Source organism: Scyliorhinus torazame, chromosome 19, assembly GCF_047496885.1.
Source record: "Scyliorhinus torazame isolate Kashiwa2021f chromosome 19, sScyTor2.1, whole genome shotgun sequence".
NCBI lineage: Eukaryota > Metazoa > Chordata > Chondrichthyes > Carcharhiniformes > Scyliorhinidae > Scyliorhinus > Scyliorhinus torazame.
Window position 1 is genome coordinate 126,421,857 of NC_092725.1, and position 19,925 is coordinate 126,441,781.

General features: G+C 46.6%; 1 protein-coding gene across 7 annotated transcripts in view; it reads right to left on the reverse strand.

Moving 5' to 3' along the window:
- Nucleotides 1-2,041: 2,041 nt before the first annotated feature.
- LOC140396500 (small integral membrane protein 29-like) overlaps nt 2,042-19,925 on the reverse strand; it is a 106,028-nt gene continuing 88,144 nt past the window's right edge. For 6 of the 7 annotated variants that reach the window (XR_011936552.1, XR_011936549.1, XR_011936553.1 and 3 more), the window contains 4 exons: nt 12,527-12,632; nt 8,223-8,332; nt 7,979-8,063; nt 2,042-4,311 (listed from right to left, as the gene is read on the reverse strand). Coding sequence is in view for 1 of the 7 variants with exons in the window: in XM_072485183.1 (XP_072341284.1) it covers nt 8,249-8,332; nt 12,527-12,632 (190 nt within the window). In the remaining 6 variants the exon portion in view is untranslated. The remainder of the gene's footprint in view (nt 4,312-7,978; nt 8,064-8,222; nt 8,333-12,526; nt 12,633-19,925) is intronic. The other variant, XM_072485183.1, reaches the window with a different exon arrangement.

Sequence of the window (19,925 nt, forward strand, 5' to 3'; positions counted from 1 at the left end):
GAGATAAAAGGTGCGATTGGGAGGATGCAGTTGGGGAAGGTGGCAGGGCCGGATGGGTTACCAGTGGAATATTATACAAAATTCAAAGATAAGCTGGTACCGCTGATGGTGGGGATGTTTGAGGAGGTGATAGGGTTACCACAAATGATGGGACAGGCCTTGATTTCCCTTTTTCTTGAAAGAGCTAAGGATCCGACAGAGTGTGGGTCGTATAGGCTCATATCATTTTTCCATAAAATATTAACAAAAATTGACAGATAATTCATTATTTATTTGGCCAATACAGAGAGGGTACCACTGTTACGACCCCCTGGGCCAGTGCGCGGTCAATTCCAGCCCCACTTGATCCAGAGTTTCAAGACAATTAACAAACACAGAGGGGAAAGAGGGGTGTAAAAATAATACTAAAAGTCAAAGGGTAAGAGTTTCTGGGTGGGATTCCTCCCCAACCCCCCCCCGCGCTGGGTCGGAGAATCGCCGGGCGGGGTGGTGTGAATCCCTCCCCGCTGCTCCAACGCCAGCTGCCGAATTCTCCGGCGGCGGTTTCCGGGCGGGGGCGGGGATTGCGCCGGTCGGGGCCAGTTGGCAGCGGCCCCCCCCGGCAATTCTCTGGGCCGAGCGGCCACCCGTTTTCGGCTAGTCCCGCCGGCATGGAATAGACATGGTCCATCCCGGCAGGACCTGGCTTGGAGGGCGACTTGCGGAGTGGTTTTAGGTGAATAACTGAATTAAATGAGAAGCTAGGTAAGTATTTGAGGGAAAAAGGAATAAAAAGGTAGTTGGGTAGAATTTAACCAACCGGCTGGAGACAACCCGATATGTATCTTGGACAGGCTTTCTCCGGGTCAATGACCCGTGGGCAGACGTCCTGCCCGTCAAGAGATGTCACCCAACCAGAGGTTGGCAGCTTGCATTGTGGAGGCAGTGACCACTGCTGGTAATGCACTCATTGAGGCCGAGTATCACCAAGGGATCTAAGTCAAGGTGAGAGTTGGCAGGAGGGGGGTAACATGACGCAGGTCATGGGAGGGGATGGTGGGTGGGAGTGTCGGCAGCAAGTATCTCAGCAGGCGCCCCCCATTTCCTGACGCCGAGTCCCTTGAACCTTTGAACGAGGGACAACCCCACCCCTCTACCTCCAGAACCTTTGCTTTTCAGACTTCCTGCATGATGAGCCCCCTAACTGCCACTGGATGAATGCCGGTCAGGCAGCAGGGCGGGAAAGCCATCAACCAGCCTTCCCGCCAAGGACTTAATCAGGCAGAGTTAGGAAGATGGCAGAATCCTCACCCACCACCCTCCTGCCCACAATTAAACACTCCCCCCCACCAAACACACCATGGGAGGGCATTACATTCTGTCTGTTGATAGGATGAGAGGAAATAGGGTGGAAGGAGGTTCACTTTAAGCATAAATATCAGCATAGATCGGTTGGACAAAATGGCAGGCAGTAAAATCTAATTCTGAGTTTTTATTTTGTTTTTTAATTTTTGTTTTTTAATTTAGAGTACCCAATTCATTTTTTCCAATTAAGGGGCAATTTAGCCTGGCCAATCCACCTAGCTTGCACATCTTTGGGTTGTGGGGGCGAAACCCACACAAACATGGGAAGAATGTGCAAACTCCACACGGACAGTTACCCAGAGCCGGGATCGAACCTGGGACTTCAGTGCCGTGAGGCCGCAATGCTAACCCACTGCACCACCGTGCTGCCCCTAATTCTGAGTTGAAGCAAAGATGATAAATGCAAACTCGTAAACCTGCTGGGTTGAATAATTACCTGTATATATCCTTTAAGATCTTTGTGCTTAGATCTTCTTCTTCCCACTTTCAGTGATTACAACCTTGTGAGTTCATATCTTTGAAATAGCTGTGTGTGGAACTGAGTAATGCAAGCAGTAATAGAAATACCCAGATGACGATAGACCTTTTGAAATGTTGCTCACAAATCACCCACCTGATAATTAAACAAAAATACTCCCTGTAACCCACAGTTTCAATGTTCTCCTCCTCTTGAAAGCACTGACTCATACTCATGTCATATATTTATTGTGATTTTTATTGCCAATGCAGACATAAAAGTGAAAATGTTCCACTGCTGGCCACTCGGAGTCTTGCAATTCATATGGAATTCCTTATAGATGGATAGCATATACTATATTTGTGTTGAATGTCAGGTTGAATTTCTTTGAGACTTATGGAATGTTCTGAGGTCATTGGATAGCCTCCAGTATGTAGTAAAGTTGGCCATAACAGTGAGTGTACAAAGACAATTTGATTATGAGAGTATCCAATTTCAAACACATGGAACGGGATTCTCCGTTTATGAGGCGCTGTTGTGTTGACGCTGACGCAGAATTCGTGGATTTTCATGACAGAAAAACTGGCGCCGAACCTGGATCAATTCAGCAACTGTAGAGGGTCTCGCACCAGCGCCATGTGGAACACAATCGATTCCAATGAGAAACGGTGCAGGATTCACCAGGTCTGTGATTGACACTCGGGAGGCTGACAAGCTGCAGCCGCATATACACATTACAATCCCCATACACTCATTCCAGCCAACAAGATTGGCATTGGTTGTGTTGGAGTGCGCCCATACTGCTGATGGGTAGCTAGGGCCAGAGGTCACCTAGGGGGGTGCCCTGGGGAGACACCTATATGACCCGTGGTCCGAAGTTCACAGTGGGCTACCTTGCCGGGTGCGGCAATGGTGTTCCGTGCCCGTCCACACCGACTCCACAGTCCACTTCCTAGTCACCCCCCACTCCTCCCCTGGCCCTAGCAGGTGTGTGTTCCAGACCGCACTGACCGGGCTTGTCAAGGTGGCGGAGAATTATGATTTGGCGTCAAGTCGGCACGGCACCCGCAACGATGTTAGCGTCGGAACCTATTCTCAGAATCAGCCAAGGGAGAATCCCGCCCATGAATTTTCAGTAGAAACCAATGGATAATCAGCAGGAGTAGTGTCTTTACTAATCTAGGTGGGGATCAGAACCTAACTGCAATGTGCTACTGCTAATCTTGGTCAAGATCAAATAACCAAGAAGATTGTAACAGGAGTGGCCATTCAGTCCTCAAAACGGGTTAACAACTCAAATGGTGAAAATGACCTCCAAAATATCAATTTCTGTTTTGATCCAGTGGTATTAATATAAAACCACAAAAGGTGACTTAAAACTGATGTTTAATGCGTTCAATTACATTCAATGTGGTAATAAAAGTGATACAACCCAGGAGCTGCATAATTATTAAGTTTAACAAATAATAGCTACAAAGTGTAATTGAACACCCCAAGCACCATTCTGCATCCAATGTATTTTTGTTTATATTACTATAATTGGTCAGAAAGCATTTATTATGATCCAATAACATGTTCCATCTCGGTCTTTTATCATATTTATGTGACCTTCAGAACACTTTCTATTCCCATGCAAATTAGACCACACTGAGGCATGCAAAATCTATTTTTTTTTCTGCACAAAGGCAAGTTTAGTTAGATTATGAATATATGATCAAAGGTTCACCAATTCAAAAGTGGAGTGGTATGAGTTTTACTGCACTTGTGGCTTTCATTAGAGAGATTTAACAGAAGAACATTGCAGCTATGTTCTTTTAGAATTTGCAATACGTGCACCTTGATAGAGGGGGCAAAGGACTTTTAGAAAGAATTTAGATATGAGTGATAAATGGCCTATGCAAACTATGACATTGCCCTGAAGTTATGACAATCTGTTTCACAAAACAATCTGTTCCTATTTGCACTCATATTTCTTGCTCATTAGTTTACCTTCTTTCAATTTCAGAGACATGTCGATTTAGAATCATACTGATGAACAAATCCTTCATCTGAACACCAGTTTGTTGGTATTGGCAGCTTCGGATATATGCAAATCAATGGGAACATCATTCAAGGTAAACGTGCCCATGTGGCTTCAGGAAATGTCACTCAACACTCCACTTGATCTAGAGAACATTTCACCAAACACCGCCACAAACTCTTTCTGAAGTAAACATAATGTATACATATTCAAACACAAGTAACAAAAGAAAACAAACAAAATCTAATATAATTAAACTCCATTTCTTCATTTCACATGGACTCAATTTCATACACAAATATATAGTTGAAAGATCCAGCTTTGCAACAAATACAGTGCCACAACCTGACAATTTTAATTCAAAAATCTTGTAAAAATAGTGATTCTTTTCGCTGTTCAGTTCTACCATGAGGAATCTTTGATTTGCCTATGTAGCGACAGCATCGATAAAGTCCACATGCTCTCAATGTTCAAACACCATTTAGTGCACCTGTGGAATAAGATACATACAATATCACACACGTATATAAAGGCCTTTCAATTGTAGGTAAGTACGATTTAAATTAAGAAGTGGTTGCATGGGAGTCAGATTCCAGTGCCATACAAAGTGATTGTTATTCATGTGCAAATGTTTGTTGTCAAACAATTTGGTCACAAAGAGGCATAACTCATGAGCCCAATTCTGATTTTGCCTGACATCCACACTTAAAGACACCCAGAGGGAGGTGGTGGCCATCAGGGCAGCTGGATAGGGATGAGGGAGTAGGATCTCCAGTTCTCACTGCCTAGCACAGTGATGAAGCCATTCCCTGCTCCCCCCAACTGAAGTAAGGTCATTCATTACTGATGGCAGCTTGAATGTGTGGCTCAGTTACTCATTGGATAGACTTGCGGAGTCATAATTTACTCTTTTTTTAAAATTTAAAAGTATTTTTATTTTGGATGTGTCATGTGGTATGTAATATAATGCAATATGTAGAACATATATGTAAATAGAATCTAATAATCTTATCAAACACCATAACAGCTGCTTATGACCAGACGATGAACCCATGATGTACAATTTAAAAAGAACTGACTTATTTTTGTTATTAATCTAGCTCTAATTCAATCATGTGAGTATATCCTTTAAAACATTTCTTCATTTTTAAATCACACGTAGGAACATAAGACTTAGGAGGAGTAGGCCATTCGTACCTTGGTGCCAGCTCTGCCATGCGATAAGATCATGGCTGATCCAATTGCAGTCTCAACTCCACTTTCCTGTGTCCTCCTTAATCCTTGATTCTCTTTGTCTGTCAAAAATCTATCTAATTCAGTACTGAATCAATCCAGTGACCCAGCTCCTCTGCTTTCTGGGGAAGAGAACGCCACAGACTGACCACCCGCAGAGAAAAAACAATTTCCTTATCTCCGTCTTAAATGGATCCTTTTTTGAAACCGTAAGCCTTAGTTCTGGTCTCCCCCACAAGAGGAAACATCGTCCCAGTAACCACCCTATCAAGTCCCCTCAATATGTTTCAACACATTGGGTTTTATTAGACAACATGTTTGTTACTGAAGGAGAGCACCAAAATATTGGATTCTGGGATCATCAACACTAACATTTCCTAAATCGAGACAATCCTGCAACATAAAAACTCCACGAAGATTTTTTGTTTAAGTTGTGTATCTTCTTTTCCTGAAAGGGATTACTTTTGTAGGTTCTAACTTCATATTGCAGTTAATCTCATGCATTATCCTAGATAATGGGATGTTACTGAGATGCCCAACCCTGTTCTCCCAAGATGTTCATTCATGTGTACTATCCAGCATTGGCCATTTGACAACAACCAGGGACAAAAATCTTTTGAATGTGTTCCCTTCTAGACTAGAGACAGTACAACCAATGTTGAAGATATCATTAATTCTAGCTGTAATCACCAACTAAGCCATGGTGGGAGCTTCCGAAAGAGGGTGCTGGCAAAGATAGTAAAGCAACTATAATGTGGTAACAAACCCCACAGATATAACAGTAGAAAGGTCACCTGCTGTGGACTGTACATTTACTTCCTGGTAATGGATTGCAGATTATCTATCAAAAATACTGAATGGTCACAACATTCTTACGATATTATAACTGTAGCTCTTAAAGTCAAATGAAAGAAACAAAGAAATAAATTTCATTTATATAGAACCTATATATGTCTCAAACGCTTTACAGCCAATGAAGTATTTCTGAGGTGTAGTCACTGTCACAGTGGAATGGGGCTCATTAAATTAAATCGGACTCCATGCCGTCAATTGACCTATGTTACTGAACTTTTGATGCCACTTCCAAGATTCGCTGCTATGTGGCTTTGCACCAATGCTATTATTCCAGCATGATGTGCATCAAGGTAAAAATTACTTTTATTATGCTGTCCATCCCTACCACAAAAAGAAGAAATGAACTCCACTTTAAACTAGTGTTCAATATGCCAGTCATCACTGTTCTTCAACCTAAATGTTGTGTTGAACTTTGCTCACACTATCCTGCCAAATTCTACCTCCCCCAACAATTTCTAGCCTCAATCCAAAGTCATAGAATTTACAGTGCAGAAGGAAGCCATTCGGCCATCGAGTCTGCACCGGCCCTTGCAAAGCCCACGCCTCCACCCTATCCCCGTATCCCAGTAACCCCAGTTTCCTGTCATGTTATTTTTAGGGAAAATTTTCAAGTCAACATTTTGGATTCAACAATGCTTATTGCAAATCATCAGTTTTTCAATTATCATGTTACTTTGTGTTGCAAATCTTTTGGACACCAAAGGGCAATCTATCATGGCCAATCCACCTAACCTCTTTGGACTTTGGGAGGAAACCCACACAGACACGGGGGGGAAAGTGCAAACTCCACACAGACAGTCAGCCGAGGCTGGAATTAAACCCAGGTCCCTGGAGCTGTGAGGCAGCAGTGCTAACCACCGTGCCGCCTACATGCCTCTTCGTCCAATTGCAAACTTCTCACATCTTTTCCAAAGGTTTGCTGAGACAGCATGCACAACAGAAGCCCAACAGCTGCAATTTAACCATCAACAGTCACACTGTAAGGGCATGTCACTCCAGCAGTATCTTAGCTCAGGAGCCATTATAAACTTCCACTGATGCCTCCCCTGCACTTTAGACAACAGTCTACCAGAAAAGCAGTTTGACAATATTAGTTAGATTTTCACCCAGATTTTCTTCGTCTTTTCGGGGCCATCGCAACTGAGCTTCTGTTAGTTTATGTCGCCCCTACACTAGGCATCGCCTTCCATATCCAATCAGCCTTTCCTCTACCTTAACATTCCAGAACTCAACTTCAAGATGTTGGTTGTTTCAACCACCCCTGTCAACATAGCAGGATTTTGAAAGAGATCCCTTCCCAATCTACGTTTTTCAAATCTTAAACCAGCCTTTCCCTTACTTTCCAAATTCCTGACCAAGCAATTTTGCTCCCCTGTCTGCCCTACTGGTCATGGTGCTATTTTTCCCTCTCCTCCACTTCATTCTTTACCCTAGTCTCACCTACACTCCTCTCTTCTTTCTCTTCCTCTTTTGCCTTACCATTCAAAGCTTATCCTCCTCCAGTGCCAAAATCGCTCATATCTCTACCCCTTTTGCCCCTCCATTCCTCTGTCCATCACCCCTTCACCCTCCTCACAACTCCTTCTGCCGCTCATTCCTTCCCTCAACAAGCATCCTCTTTTTTCCTTGCTCCCTCCTATCCCTCCTTCTCCCACTCCCTCCATTCATTCTATCCCTCCTACATTAGCTCTTTCCCTTTTCCTCTTCTACATCCTCTCCCACAACTTCTCATTCTCTCAATTCTTTCTCCGCTCTTATGAGCCCTTCTCCTATCTTGCCATCTCCCACCGATTCTCTACTTCTACCATCTTCCCTTCCATGTAATTCCCCTCACTTTCTGTGCTGCCCATTGTCCTCCCTCCTATCCCATTTCCCCCAATCTCCTCTCTAGCTCCATGAATAGGCTTGGAGACAAGATATTCTTGTCGAATCCAAAATGAACGTCGATAAGCAAGTTATTGGTGAGATGCGTAAAGACACCGATAATAACTCCTCCATTAATATGCTTATCAGGAGGGGATGATAAAGTGGTGATTCGACAGGTCAGATTTGTTGTTTTTTGTGGATACCTGAATAATTTTCCGCATTGTCAGAAGATGCCAGTGTCATAGATGCATTGGAATTGCTTGGCTAGGAGAGGTAAGTCAATATTTCCTGCATTAAGAGACAGTATATTCAATAATTTTAACAACTGTAGACATTGCAATAACAAGCACAGGATTTTCAAGTATCTTTACAAGTTAGTATCAATATAAACTTTTTTCTATCCTGATAGATTCTTTTCGAGTAGAAATTTGGGAAACTTTGATTCACCTGCATCTTGGTTGGCAAGATTTGGTTCAAAGCACATTGTCAGTATCAGCAGTGGAGACATGGTTACCGTTCTGTGTGCTTGCTTTCTCATCTGCAGATTCATGACTATCCTAAAATAGAGATTTAAAAATGAAATAAAACTGACAGACAGGATTGAAAATTGTTTTCCAAAATTGTCAGTGTTAACATGAAATGGTTTGGTAAAGAAATACCCCAAAGGTGAACAGTTCTGGTGATCCAAAACATGAATAGTGTTGATGCAGAAAATTTCAAAATTATTAGGAGAAAAACTGACATAGTTTTAAAACATTTCATGTGTAAATAACATATTAGGTAGTAATTAACTGTTGTGTTATCTAAAAGATATGTGGGTGAGATTTCAAGGCTGCACATTTATGTTAAAACTTATACAATGGCAATAAACGCCTTGGGCAGCACGGTAGCACAGTGGTTAGCACTGTTGCTTCACAGCGGCAGGATCCCAGGTTCGATCCCGGCTTGGGTCACTGTCTGTGCGGAGTCTGCACGTTCTCCCCGTGACTGCGTGAGTTTCCTCCAGGTGTCCGGTTTCCTCCCACAAGTCCCGAAAGACGTGCTTGTCAGGTGAATTGGACATTCTGAATTCTCCCTCTGTGTACCCGAACAGTCGCCGGACTGTGACGACTAGGGGATTTTCACAGTAACTTCATTGCAGTATTAATGTAAGCCTACTTGTGACAATAACAAAGATTACTATGATGTCACTTTATAATAACTTATCCATATCTATTGTTCTCCATGTACATCCATTTTCCAAAAAGAGAAAATAATGGAATGCAGGGCCTGACACTTGATGCAGCAAGTAGAAATGACACACAACAGAGTGACAGATCCGGAATGGAAAGCAAAGGAGAGTTTACATGAAGAAAGAAAAAACTCAAATTTATATTGCTGGGCAGCACGGAAGCATGGTGGTTAGCACAATTGCTTCACAGCTCCAGGGTCCCAGGTTCGATTCCCGGCTTGGGTCACTGTCTGTGCGGAGTCTGCACGTTCTCCCCGTGTGTGCGTGGGTTTCCTCCGGGTGCTCCGGTTTCCTCCCACAGTCCAAAGATGTGCAGGTTAGGTGGATTGGCCATGCTAAATTGCCCTTCCTGTCCAAAATTGCCCTTAGTGTTGGGTGGGGTTACTGGGTTATGGGGATAGGGTGGAGGTGTGGGCTTAGGTAGGGTGCTCTTTCAAAGAGCCGGTGCAGACTCGATGGGCCGAATGGCCTCCTTCTGCACTGTAAATTCTATGATTCATTGCTATATATTGCCTTTCACAAACTCAGGACAAACCAGCATGCTTTGCATGTGATGAAATATTTTTGAAGTGAAGCTATTGTTGCAATATAGGGAATGTTGTTCACACATCAAACTCCCATGCAGACAGCAATATGATAATAGCCCGACAATCTGTTTTAGTGATGGTCGTTAACAAGCAAAGACAAATTGAAGCACTAAAACGCCAACCGGAACATAGACATCCCTGCATTGTTGCATGTTAAAATGGGATGGAAATTAAGTATGCCCAAGTGTCATGTTTACTTTAAAATAGTGGACCCGCACAAGAAAGTACTAAGAAAGACTTGGAAAAACTCAATTCTGACTAAAGGTCACAGATCTGAATGTTAACACTGTTCTTCTCGCTCCACAGATCCTGCCAGACAGATTGTTTCCAGTAGTTAAGGAGTTAAAAATGAGGGGCCACAGATCCAAGATTAAATGCAAGAGATTTAGAACAAAGGGCAGGAGAAACTTCTGACACTGAACGTTGAGCTGGTGGAATGGACTTGTAGGGTCAGCAGTTGAGGCAGAAACTATGTCAACATTCAAGATTAGATTGAATAGTTGGTTGAAGGAAAAGAGGTGATGGGATATGGGAACAGGATGGGTAAATGTGATTAGAACTATTTGCTCATATGGAGGGTAAACACTGACAAGGACTGGTTGGGCCAAATAGCAACTTGTATGTATATAGACAAATTTGGGCATAGTTCAATTTAAAGCATGTCAGTGGCATAGAGCCAGGGAGTGGATGGGACATGGTTATTTTAAACAACATTATATGTTGTTTCTAATCTACAAAATGATGTGATAAGCACCAGCAAGCAGAGACTAGAAAGTTTCCCACAGAGTGGAAACTAGGAGAGCCACCACATTTCCTAATAACATTTTACAGTTAGTAGAGGGCGACTAGGATCTGGTCACTCGTTTGTCTCAAGAACAGCATAAGCCACCGGGAGACTAGCGAAGTTAAAAGGGCACAAAAATAATACTATAGAGTTTCAATCATAAAGTCTTCATTCAGTCTTATGGAGGACATTCACTGCTAGGCTGATCCCTATTCCATTTAACTGGCACAGATTACATAGTTAAAGCATATATCAGAACCACAGAGTGCAGAAGGAAACCATTTGGTCCATCGAGTCGGCACCGACCCTCTGAAACAGCACACCATCTAAGTCCATCCCCTGCCCTATCCTCGCAACCTCATAACCACACCTAACCTGCATATCTGCGGTAACTAAGGGGCAATTTAGCATGGCCAATCCACCTAAGCTGCACTTTGGACAGTGGGAAGAAACCGGAGAACCCGGAGGAAACACACGCAGACAAGGGGAGAAAGTGCAAACTACATACAGACAGTCACCCAAGGCTGGAATTGAACCCGGTCCTGGCACTGTAAGATAGCAGTGTTAACAACTATGCCACCATGCTGCCCTATTGTCTAGGATATTAAGGACAGTCTGGCATAAATACTGCACCTGTACAAATACTGGAGGTGAGGTATACAATCTTTCTACCCAACTCCAATATGTCATAATGATAGATACACTGGGAAAATATGTCAAGCCGAAAGGTTGCATTGAAAATATCTCGAAGATAATCATGAGAAAATCAAAGCTTTTGAAATCGACATTTTTCTAGGTAAGGGAGAAGAAAACAAATCAGAACCAGGGTTTCTAGATCCCTGAAAGGAAGTGCATAGAAGTGAGGCAATGAAAGAATGCGACTTGGAACAGCTGCCATCCCATATGTTTCTGTCTAACTCTTGTTTTTCACTTGTATCTGCTTTCACCTGCTTAAAACCCAATATATTTATAACTTTTCCCATTTTTGGTGAAAGATTGTCAACTGGAAACATTAACTCTGTTTCTATCTCCACAGATGCTGCTGGACCTGCTAAAAATTTCCAATATTTTCTGCTTTTATTTCACGTTTCCACATTTTCAGTATTTTGCTTGGGCATTAAGGACGGCCCGGTGGCTCAGTAGTTAGCCTCACGGCGCCAAGGACCCGGGTTTGACCCTGGCCCGGGGTCACTGTCCATGTCGAGGTTACACATTATCCCCGTTGTCTGCGTGTGTATCACGCCCACAAACCCAAAGATGTGCAGGATAGGTGAACTGGCCACACTTAATTGCCCCTTCATTGGGAAAAAAAAATAATTGGGTACTCTTAAATTTAAAAAATAAATTAATACTTTTTTGCTTTGGCATTAGACTTTCAAAAGGATTATGTAAAGGAGAAAACCTCAAAAAGAAAACATTGCAGAATAGAAGAGCAAGAATAGATTTGGTGAATCACGGAGAAAATCGTCAGTATAGACTTTACAAAATAAATGGTCTCTCTCTGTCCTCCAACACTCTTTCACTCTCTAAGTTATAGAATGTCAAAATTTTCAATAAGTTTTATTTGCTAACCTTGTAAAGAGCAGAACTACAGTAAAATGGGATATGCTTTCTGATACTTTTTTTGTTTTAGCCAGTTCTCCCCTCCCCCACTCCACATTCTCTCCTGAAGATGTTAACTCTTTCTAGTATAGTTCCATATGCAACAACTGTCCTCTGGTATCAGGTTGTATTAGACTACTCCTAATGTGGGAGCCAAAACAGCAAGTGCTGCTAGGCTATGCAGTCTCGGAGGAGATCAAAGCTAAGTCCAATCTATCCTAGTCCAAAAGTACATAATGCACACTTTCCATTGTGAACTGTTAGATAGCAATCAGAAGCAAGAATCTGGCTGGCTTTTCCCTCTCCTTGTTCAGAGGGCATCTGTCCAACTCTCACACTATAATGGCTCCCTTGGCTGAGATCAGCTAATATCAGAAATTGGAAATTGAGTATGGGTTTTATCCTGTATTTGATGTTAGTTTTGCTCTCAGACGCTAGAGGAAAAGGAATTGATTTTAATTCTTTTTTGGTTCTGACAGTTTTCGTCTCCTCAGCTTGGTAACAGATTCTGCATATAAAATAAATACTCCCAACAGGTTTTACTTACTTTTACTCCTCCATTAGTATCTAAAGATTCTTCCTCTACATCATTACGATCCTCACTGGGGTCATACGAGTAAATTGGCACCAGTTTGTTGCGTAGTTTTTCTAACCTTTGAAACAAAGTAAAGGCTTATTTAAGAGGGATTTATCTTCAACCACTGAAGCAAAAAACTTACCGAAGAAAACATACAATAAATATATAGCCTACCATTATTAGAGCCCTCTTGGACAAGACTACTGAACCTTGGATCATTAATTCTTTCATGTTACCTTCACCGTAGGACACACCCTGTTATAACAGTCAAAATATTTGGCTCCTGTGCACATTCAAATGATAGATGAGGAATAGATGTTAACCTTTTCATTCCCCAATAGTTTTAGGTGGAACGTATTTTACCAGATGTAATTAAATCAATTATTTAATGAGACAGTATTTTAAGATCCAAACAAAGAAAATTCATGCTAATCAGAGTAAATTTCTCTGCTGATTTTGAAAGGCTTTGTTCATGGAAATGTTTAAAGGAAGAGGGAGGGCTAACAAGGTCAGTTCGCATTCTTGTGTCAATAACACCAAATGCAGAATGTTTGAGCATTATTCATGAGCTACCAGGCTTGCCTACATAACAATGGTGATTGCACATTAGAAGTAATCCACTGGCTGTAAAATACTATTTGACATCTTGATGATGTGATGAGGCGCTATACAAATGTAAGTTTGTTCTTCCACTTAGTAACACTGCATCTGATATCTTTGCACAAGTTATTTTCAACCATTAAGGGGGCTTAGGGGTATTCATCTTGGCATTCCTCTTTATTTGTTGCCAATTCCAGTTATTTCTCTCTCCTCTTCCCTTGCAGAACTGCATTGACATGATCGGATGGTGGAGCAGACTCGATGGGCCAAATTCTTATCTTATGAACATACCAGCAGCTCTTTAAGAGTTGGCCTCTCCTAAAAAAACCACTCCGTGATCATTTGGCACTTCCAGCTCTAACCTAAGGTGGTCAGGCTGCACATTGCAGTAATGCAATCATCTCATTTCACCGTCAGGACACATGTCAGGATTCATGGCGCATTACATTCATCCCCCACCATCTGGCCTGCGAAATCCTACCAACTGTCCTGGCTTGACACAATTCACACCTCTTTAACCTGGGATTACTCCATCTCAGGATCTGTAAAGATTTAATCACCTGCTAATGCTCCCATTCCAAGCATTGTCTGGCATCTTTGAATCTGTCGATATATATGTTTCTGGAACATACCTCTTCATTCACCTGAGGAAGGAGCAGCGCTCCGAATGCTAGTGACATCGAAACAAACCTGTTGGACTTTAACCTGGTGTTGTAAAACTTCTTGCTGTGCTCACCCCAGTCCAACGCCGGCATCTCCACATCAGGACAAGCAATGACAGAGGAGCAGTTATTCTCTGTTACTGTATTGGGACTGCACAGTGTGATATATTCATTAATTTCTTGGAAATAACAATGATGGCAGCACTGTGGCGCAGTGGGATAGCCCTGCAGCCTCACGGTGCCAAGGTCCCAGGTTCGATCGCAGCCCTGGGTCACTGTCCGTGTGGAGTTTGCACATTCTCCCCGTGTTTGCGTGGGTTTTGCCCCCGCAACCCAAAGATGTGCAGGCCAGGTGGAAAAATTAATTGAGTACTCTAAATTTATTTTAAAAAATAACAATGTAGAAAATTGTGATTAGAACCGATTTTTATATACAAAAGGTTCATTACAAAGTAAACTTCAAATGAATCAATTATCCAAATGTGCACATTACAGTTTATATTGATGCAACTGTCAGAGGTACACCGTTACCCAGGCACACCGAATATTCAATTACACTCTCGTTAAACACAATGTTAGCTTGAGTATTAGTAATTTACATGTATGAATGGGGAGAAATTTTTGCTTTTCATAATAAAGAACAAAGGCTTCCGGTTGTGGCTATGCGGAGCTAAGTACATTCGGCGGCTCCCGCAAAAACAGACTTTTTGGCTCTTTTCAGGGCCCACAACGGCACACCTTCGACGTTTCCCGGTGTGGGAAGGAGATTACAACAATTCCCCGATAGTATATGACTTTTACCAGGAGCGGGGCGACTAAAAAGGTGGTGGTGGACCCGAAGAAGGTGCGAGGGAAGAAGAACAAAATGGCGGCAGGCGGAGACCAGGCAGCGTGGATGTAGTGGGCGCAGGAGCAACAGGAGGGTATCCAGCGCTGCTTCAGAGAGATTAAAGCGGACCTGCTTGAGCCGATGAAGGCTTCTATTGATAAGCTGCTGGAGACACAGACGGCCCAGGGGGTGGCGATCCGCGAGGCCCGACAAAACATCTCCGACAACGAGGACAAGATCTTAGGCCTGGCGGTAAAGGTGGAGGCGCACGAGGCGCTCCACAAGAAATGGCAGGAGCGGTTCGAGGAGATGGAGAATCGGTCGAGGCGGAAGAATCTGCGGATTCTGGGCCTCCCGGAGGGGCCGGACGTGGGGGCCTATGTGGTCACCATGTTGAACTTGCTGATGGGAGCGGGGTCCTTCCAGGGGCCCCTGGAGCTGAAAGGGGCCCATAGAGTGCTGGCGAGGAGGCTCAAGACTAACGAGCCACCGCGGGCGGTGCTGGTGCAGTTTCATCGGTTTGCTGATCGGGAGTGTGTGCTCAGGTGGGCCAAGAAGGAGAGGAGCAGCAGGTGGGAGAACGCGGAGGTTCGAGTATACCAGGACTGGAGTGTGGAGGTGGCGAAGAGGAGGGCCGGGTACAATCGAGCGAAGGCGGTGCTGCACAGGAAGGGGGTGAAGTTTGGCATGTTGCAGCCGGCACGACTGTGGGTCACCTACAAGGACCGGCACCATTATTTTGAGTCTCCGGAGGAGGCGTGGGCCTTTGTTCAGGCCGAGAAGTTGGACACAGATTGAGGGTCGGGATGGGCGTTTGGGGATTGCGGTTGATATGTTGCTTTTGGAGGGGGGGTCCTTCGCTCTTGGTTTCTTTTTTTTTTCTTTTGTGTTTTTCTCTTTCTGGTCGGTGAGGGTAGTTAGGGCAGGCTGGGCACTGTTTTGGTTGGGTTGGTCGGGGGGGGGGGGGGGGGGGGGGCTCTTGGAGGGGGGTAAGCAAAGGGAACAGGGGTGGATGGCCGGCGGTGAGATGGGGCCCCACGGGGGAGGGGGAGGCCCGAGTTAGGGGTGAGGGGACCGGGCCTGTAAAAGGAGCTGCGGCAGAGGTGGCGGGGCCGGGTAGGTGGAAAGCGCGGGCTTTTTCCCGCGCTGAAGACTGGAGGGGGTGGGGCCGGGAAGTGAGGGTTGTTTCCAGCGCTTCGGATGGAAGGGGGAGGGGGAGAGCCTGTGGATGGGGAACGGAAGAGGAGGGTGTGTCACACAATGGGAGGAGTCGAAGGAGAGGCGGGAGTGGCCGGGGTCAGCAGGAAGTGCAATGGGGGGAGTAAAGCAGCTAGGATGGGTCCTAGCCGGTAGGGGGGTGGGGGGGAATCGAGTTCCTGCTGCTATGGACAAGGGGGAGCTGGAGCGAGTGGGGGGGGGGTTGAGACGGGGGTCTGCCGCCGTGGGGAATGGGCCGGGAGGGGGGTGCGGGCGCGTTGCTGGCCGAGGAGGGGTTATGGCTAGTCGGCGGGGGAGGGGGGCGGGTAGCCCCCTGATCCGGCTGATAACCTGGAATGTAAGGGGACTGAATGGGCCGGTCAAGCGGGCCCGGGTGTTTGCGCACCTGAAGGCGGATGTGGTTATGCTTCAGGAGACACACCTGAAGGTGGCAGACCAGGTAAGATTGAGGAAAGGGTGGGTAGGTCAGGTGTTTCATTCGGGGTCTGGTTGCCAAAAATCGAGGGGTGGCTATCTTGGTGGGAAAGAAGGTGTCATTCGAGGCGTCGAGCATTGTGGCAGACAATGGTGGTAGGTACGGGATGGTAAGTGGTAAGCTGCAGGGAGAGAGGGTGGTACTGGTCAATGTGTCAGCCCCGAATTGGGACGATGCGGGTTTTATGCAGCGCATATGCATAGAACATACAGTGCAGAAGGAGGCCATTTGGCCCATCGAGTCTGCACCGGCCCACTCAAGCCCTATCCCTATCCCCGTAACCCAATAACCCCTCCCAACCCTTTTGGACACCTCTGAAAGAGCACCCTACCCAGGTCCAATCCCTGTCCTATCCCCAGCATTCTTGTCTGAAGACAAGGAAGAGGCTGAAATCCCTGTAACTCTCCCTAATCTGTGAACACTCAGGAACAATTCAGCATGGCCAATCCACCCAACCTGCACATCCCTGGACCGTGAGAGGAAACCGGAGCATCAGGAGGAAACCCACGCAGACACGGGGAGAACATGCAGACTCCGCACAGACAGTGACCCAGCGGGGAATCGAACCTGGGACCCTGGCGCCCTGAAGCCACAGTGCCAGCCACTTGTGCTACCGTGCTGCCCATGCATCAGCAATCTATTTATTTTGTTCTGTGGGTGTAGCTACACCACGTGGGTTGCAACAATTCAAGAGGGCTCAGCAGAATATTCTCAAGTGCAATTCGGGGAATAAAAGCTGACCTAACCAGTAATGCTCACATCCCTTGAGGGAAGAAGTCAAAAGGGCGTGTTGTGTGTGCAGATGATCTTGTTTCCAGGATATGGGATACGTTCTGTGTTTTTGTACAAAAGGCGGGCTTCACTGGGCTTCTGCTGTCAACTTATGCTGATCAGAATTTCAGGCCAGCTGTTATAAGCCTCACAAGATTTACGGGGAGGGACCTATTACGACCTTCCTCGCTGAGAGGCGGGGCCCATCAGCGAGGTAATTGAATACGGACATGAAAGCTGGCCCAGAAAGGAGACTGGGCAGCAAAGTCCCCGCTGGGACCTGGATGGTGACCTGTAAATAGTTTGCTTTAACAATACATCATTTATGTTGGGTCGGATCCCAGACTTGGAAGTGGGGGGCCTGATAATGGTGGCAGACTTTAACACGGTGCTGGATCCGGCACTGGATCGCTCCAGGTCTAGGAAGGGTAGGAAGCCGGCGGCAGCTATAGTGCTGAGGGGGTTTATGGACCAGATGGGAGGGGTGGACCCTTGGAGATTTGCAAGGCCGGGGGCTAGGAATTTTCATTCTTCTCACATGTCCATAAGGCTCATTCCCGAATCGACTTTTTTATTTTGAGCAGGGCGCTGATAGCGAGAGTAGAGGATACCGAGTATTCGGCGATAGCCATTTCGGACCACGCCCCGCATTGGGTGGACTTAGAGCTGGGGGAGGAGAGGGACCAGCGCCCGTTGTGGCGCTTAGAGGTGGGGCTGTTGGCAGACGAGGTGAGCGAGCGGGTCCGAGGAAGTATAGAGAGGTACCTGGAGGCCAACGATAACGGGGAGGTCCGAGTGGGGATGGTATGGGAGGCACTGAAGGCGGTGGTTAGGGGAGAGCTAATCTCCATGAGGGCCCACAAGGAGGGAGTGGGGGGAGAGGGAGAGACTGGTGGGGGAGATGGTGAGGGTAGACAGGAGGTATGCGGAGGTGCCCGAGGAAGGATTGTTGAGGAAGAGGCGCAGCCTCCAGGCCGAATTCGACCTGGTGACCACCAGGAAGGCGGAGGTGCAGTGGAGGAAGGCCCAGGCGGCGATTTACGAGTATGGGGAAAAGGCAAGCCGGATGCTGGCGCATCAGCTTCGGAAGCGGGACGCAGCTAGGGAGATCGGGGGAGTTAAGGACAGGGGAGGGAGTGTGGTGCGGAGTGGGGTTGACATCAATGGGGTCTTCAGGGACTTCTATGAGGAATTGTACCGGTCCGAGCCCCCGCTGGAGGAGGGAGGGATGGGCCGCTTCCTGGACCAATTGAGGTTTCCGAAGGTGGAGGAGGGACTGGTGGCGAGATTGGGAGCCCCGATTGGGCTGGAGGAGCTGACCAAAGGGATAGGAAGCATGCAGGCGGGGAAGGCACCAGGGCCGGACAGTTTCCCGGTCGAATTCTATAAAAACGGTGGAATTCTATAAAAAATATATGGACCTGTTGGGCCCGTTGCTAGTTAGCACCTTCAATGAGGCAAGGGAGGGGGGGGCTTTGCCCCCAACGATGTCCCGGGCACTGATCTACTTGATCCTGAAGCGGGACAAGGATCCCCTGCAGTGTGGGTCTTACAGGCCGATTTTGTTGCTAAACGTAGATGCCAAGGTGCTGGCGAAGGTCTTAGCCACGAAGATTGAGGATTGTGTGCCGCAGATCATCCACGAAGACCAGACGGGGTTCGTGAAGGGGAAGCAGTTGAACACAAATGTGCAGAGGCTTTTGAACGTTATCATGATGCCGGTGAGGGAGGGGGAGGCGGAGATAGTGGTGGCGATGGACGCTGAGAAAGCCTTCAATAGGGTAGAGTGGGGGTACCTGTGGGAGGTGCTGAAGAGGTTTGGGTTTGGGGAGGGGTTTGTCAGGTGGGTTAGGCTGTTATATGCGATCCCGATGGCAAGTGTGGCCACAAATAGGAAGAGGTCTGAGTACTTTTGGTTGCACCGAGGGACGAGGCAGGGGTGTCCCCTGTCCCCCCTGCTCTTTGCACTGATTGAACCCCTGGCTATGGAACTGAGGGAGTCGAGGAACTGGAGGGGGTTGGTACGGGGTGGGGTTGGTGCGGGGTGTCGCTCTATGCGGACGACTTGCTGCTATACGTGGCAGACCCGGTGGGGGGAATGCCGGAGGTAATGAGGATCCTTAGGGAATTCAGGGATTTCTCAGGGTACAAGCTCAACATGGGAAGAGCGAGCTGTTCGTGGTTCACCCAGGGGACCAGGAGAGGGGGAGTGGCGAGCTCCCATTAAAAAGGGCGGAGAGGAGCTTCAGGTATTTGGGGGTCCAGGTGGCCAGGAGCTGGGGGGGCCCTGCATAGGCTTAATTTCACAAGGCTGGTGGAGCAAATGGAGGAGGAGTTCAAGAGGTGGGACGCGTTGCCGTTGTCCTTGGTGGGTGGGTGCAGTCAGTCAAAATGACGGTGCACTCAAGATTTTTGTTCCTGTTCCAGTGCCTCCCCGTGTTTATCCTGAAGGCCTTTTTTAGGCGGGTCAACAGGTGTATAAAGGGGTTTGTGTGGGCGCGAGGGACTCCGTGGGTGAGAAGGGTGTTCCTGGAGCGGAGTAGAGATAGGGGGGGCTGGCGCTGCCCAACCTCTGTGGGTACTACTGGGCTGCCAATGCGACGATGGTGCGCAAGTGGGTGATGGAGGGGGCTGCATGGAAGAGGTTGGAGACGGCGTCTTGTGTGGGTACGAGTCTGGGGGTGCTGGCAACGGCGCCGCTGCCGTTCCCTCCAAGGAGGTAAACCACGAGCCCGGTGGTGGCGGCTCTGCTCAAAATCTGGGGGCAGTGGAGGCGGCACAGGGGGGAAGCTGGGGCCTCGGTGTGGACCCCAA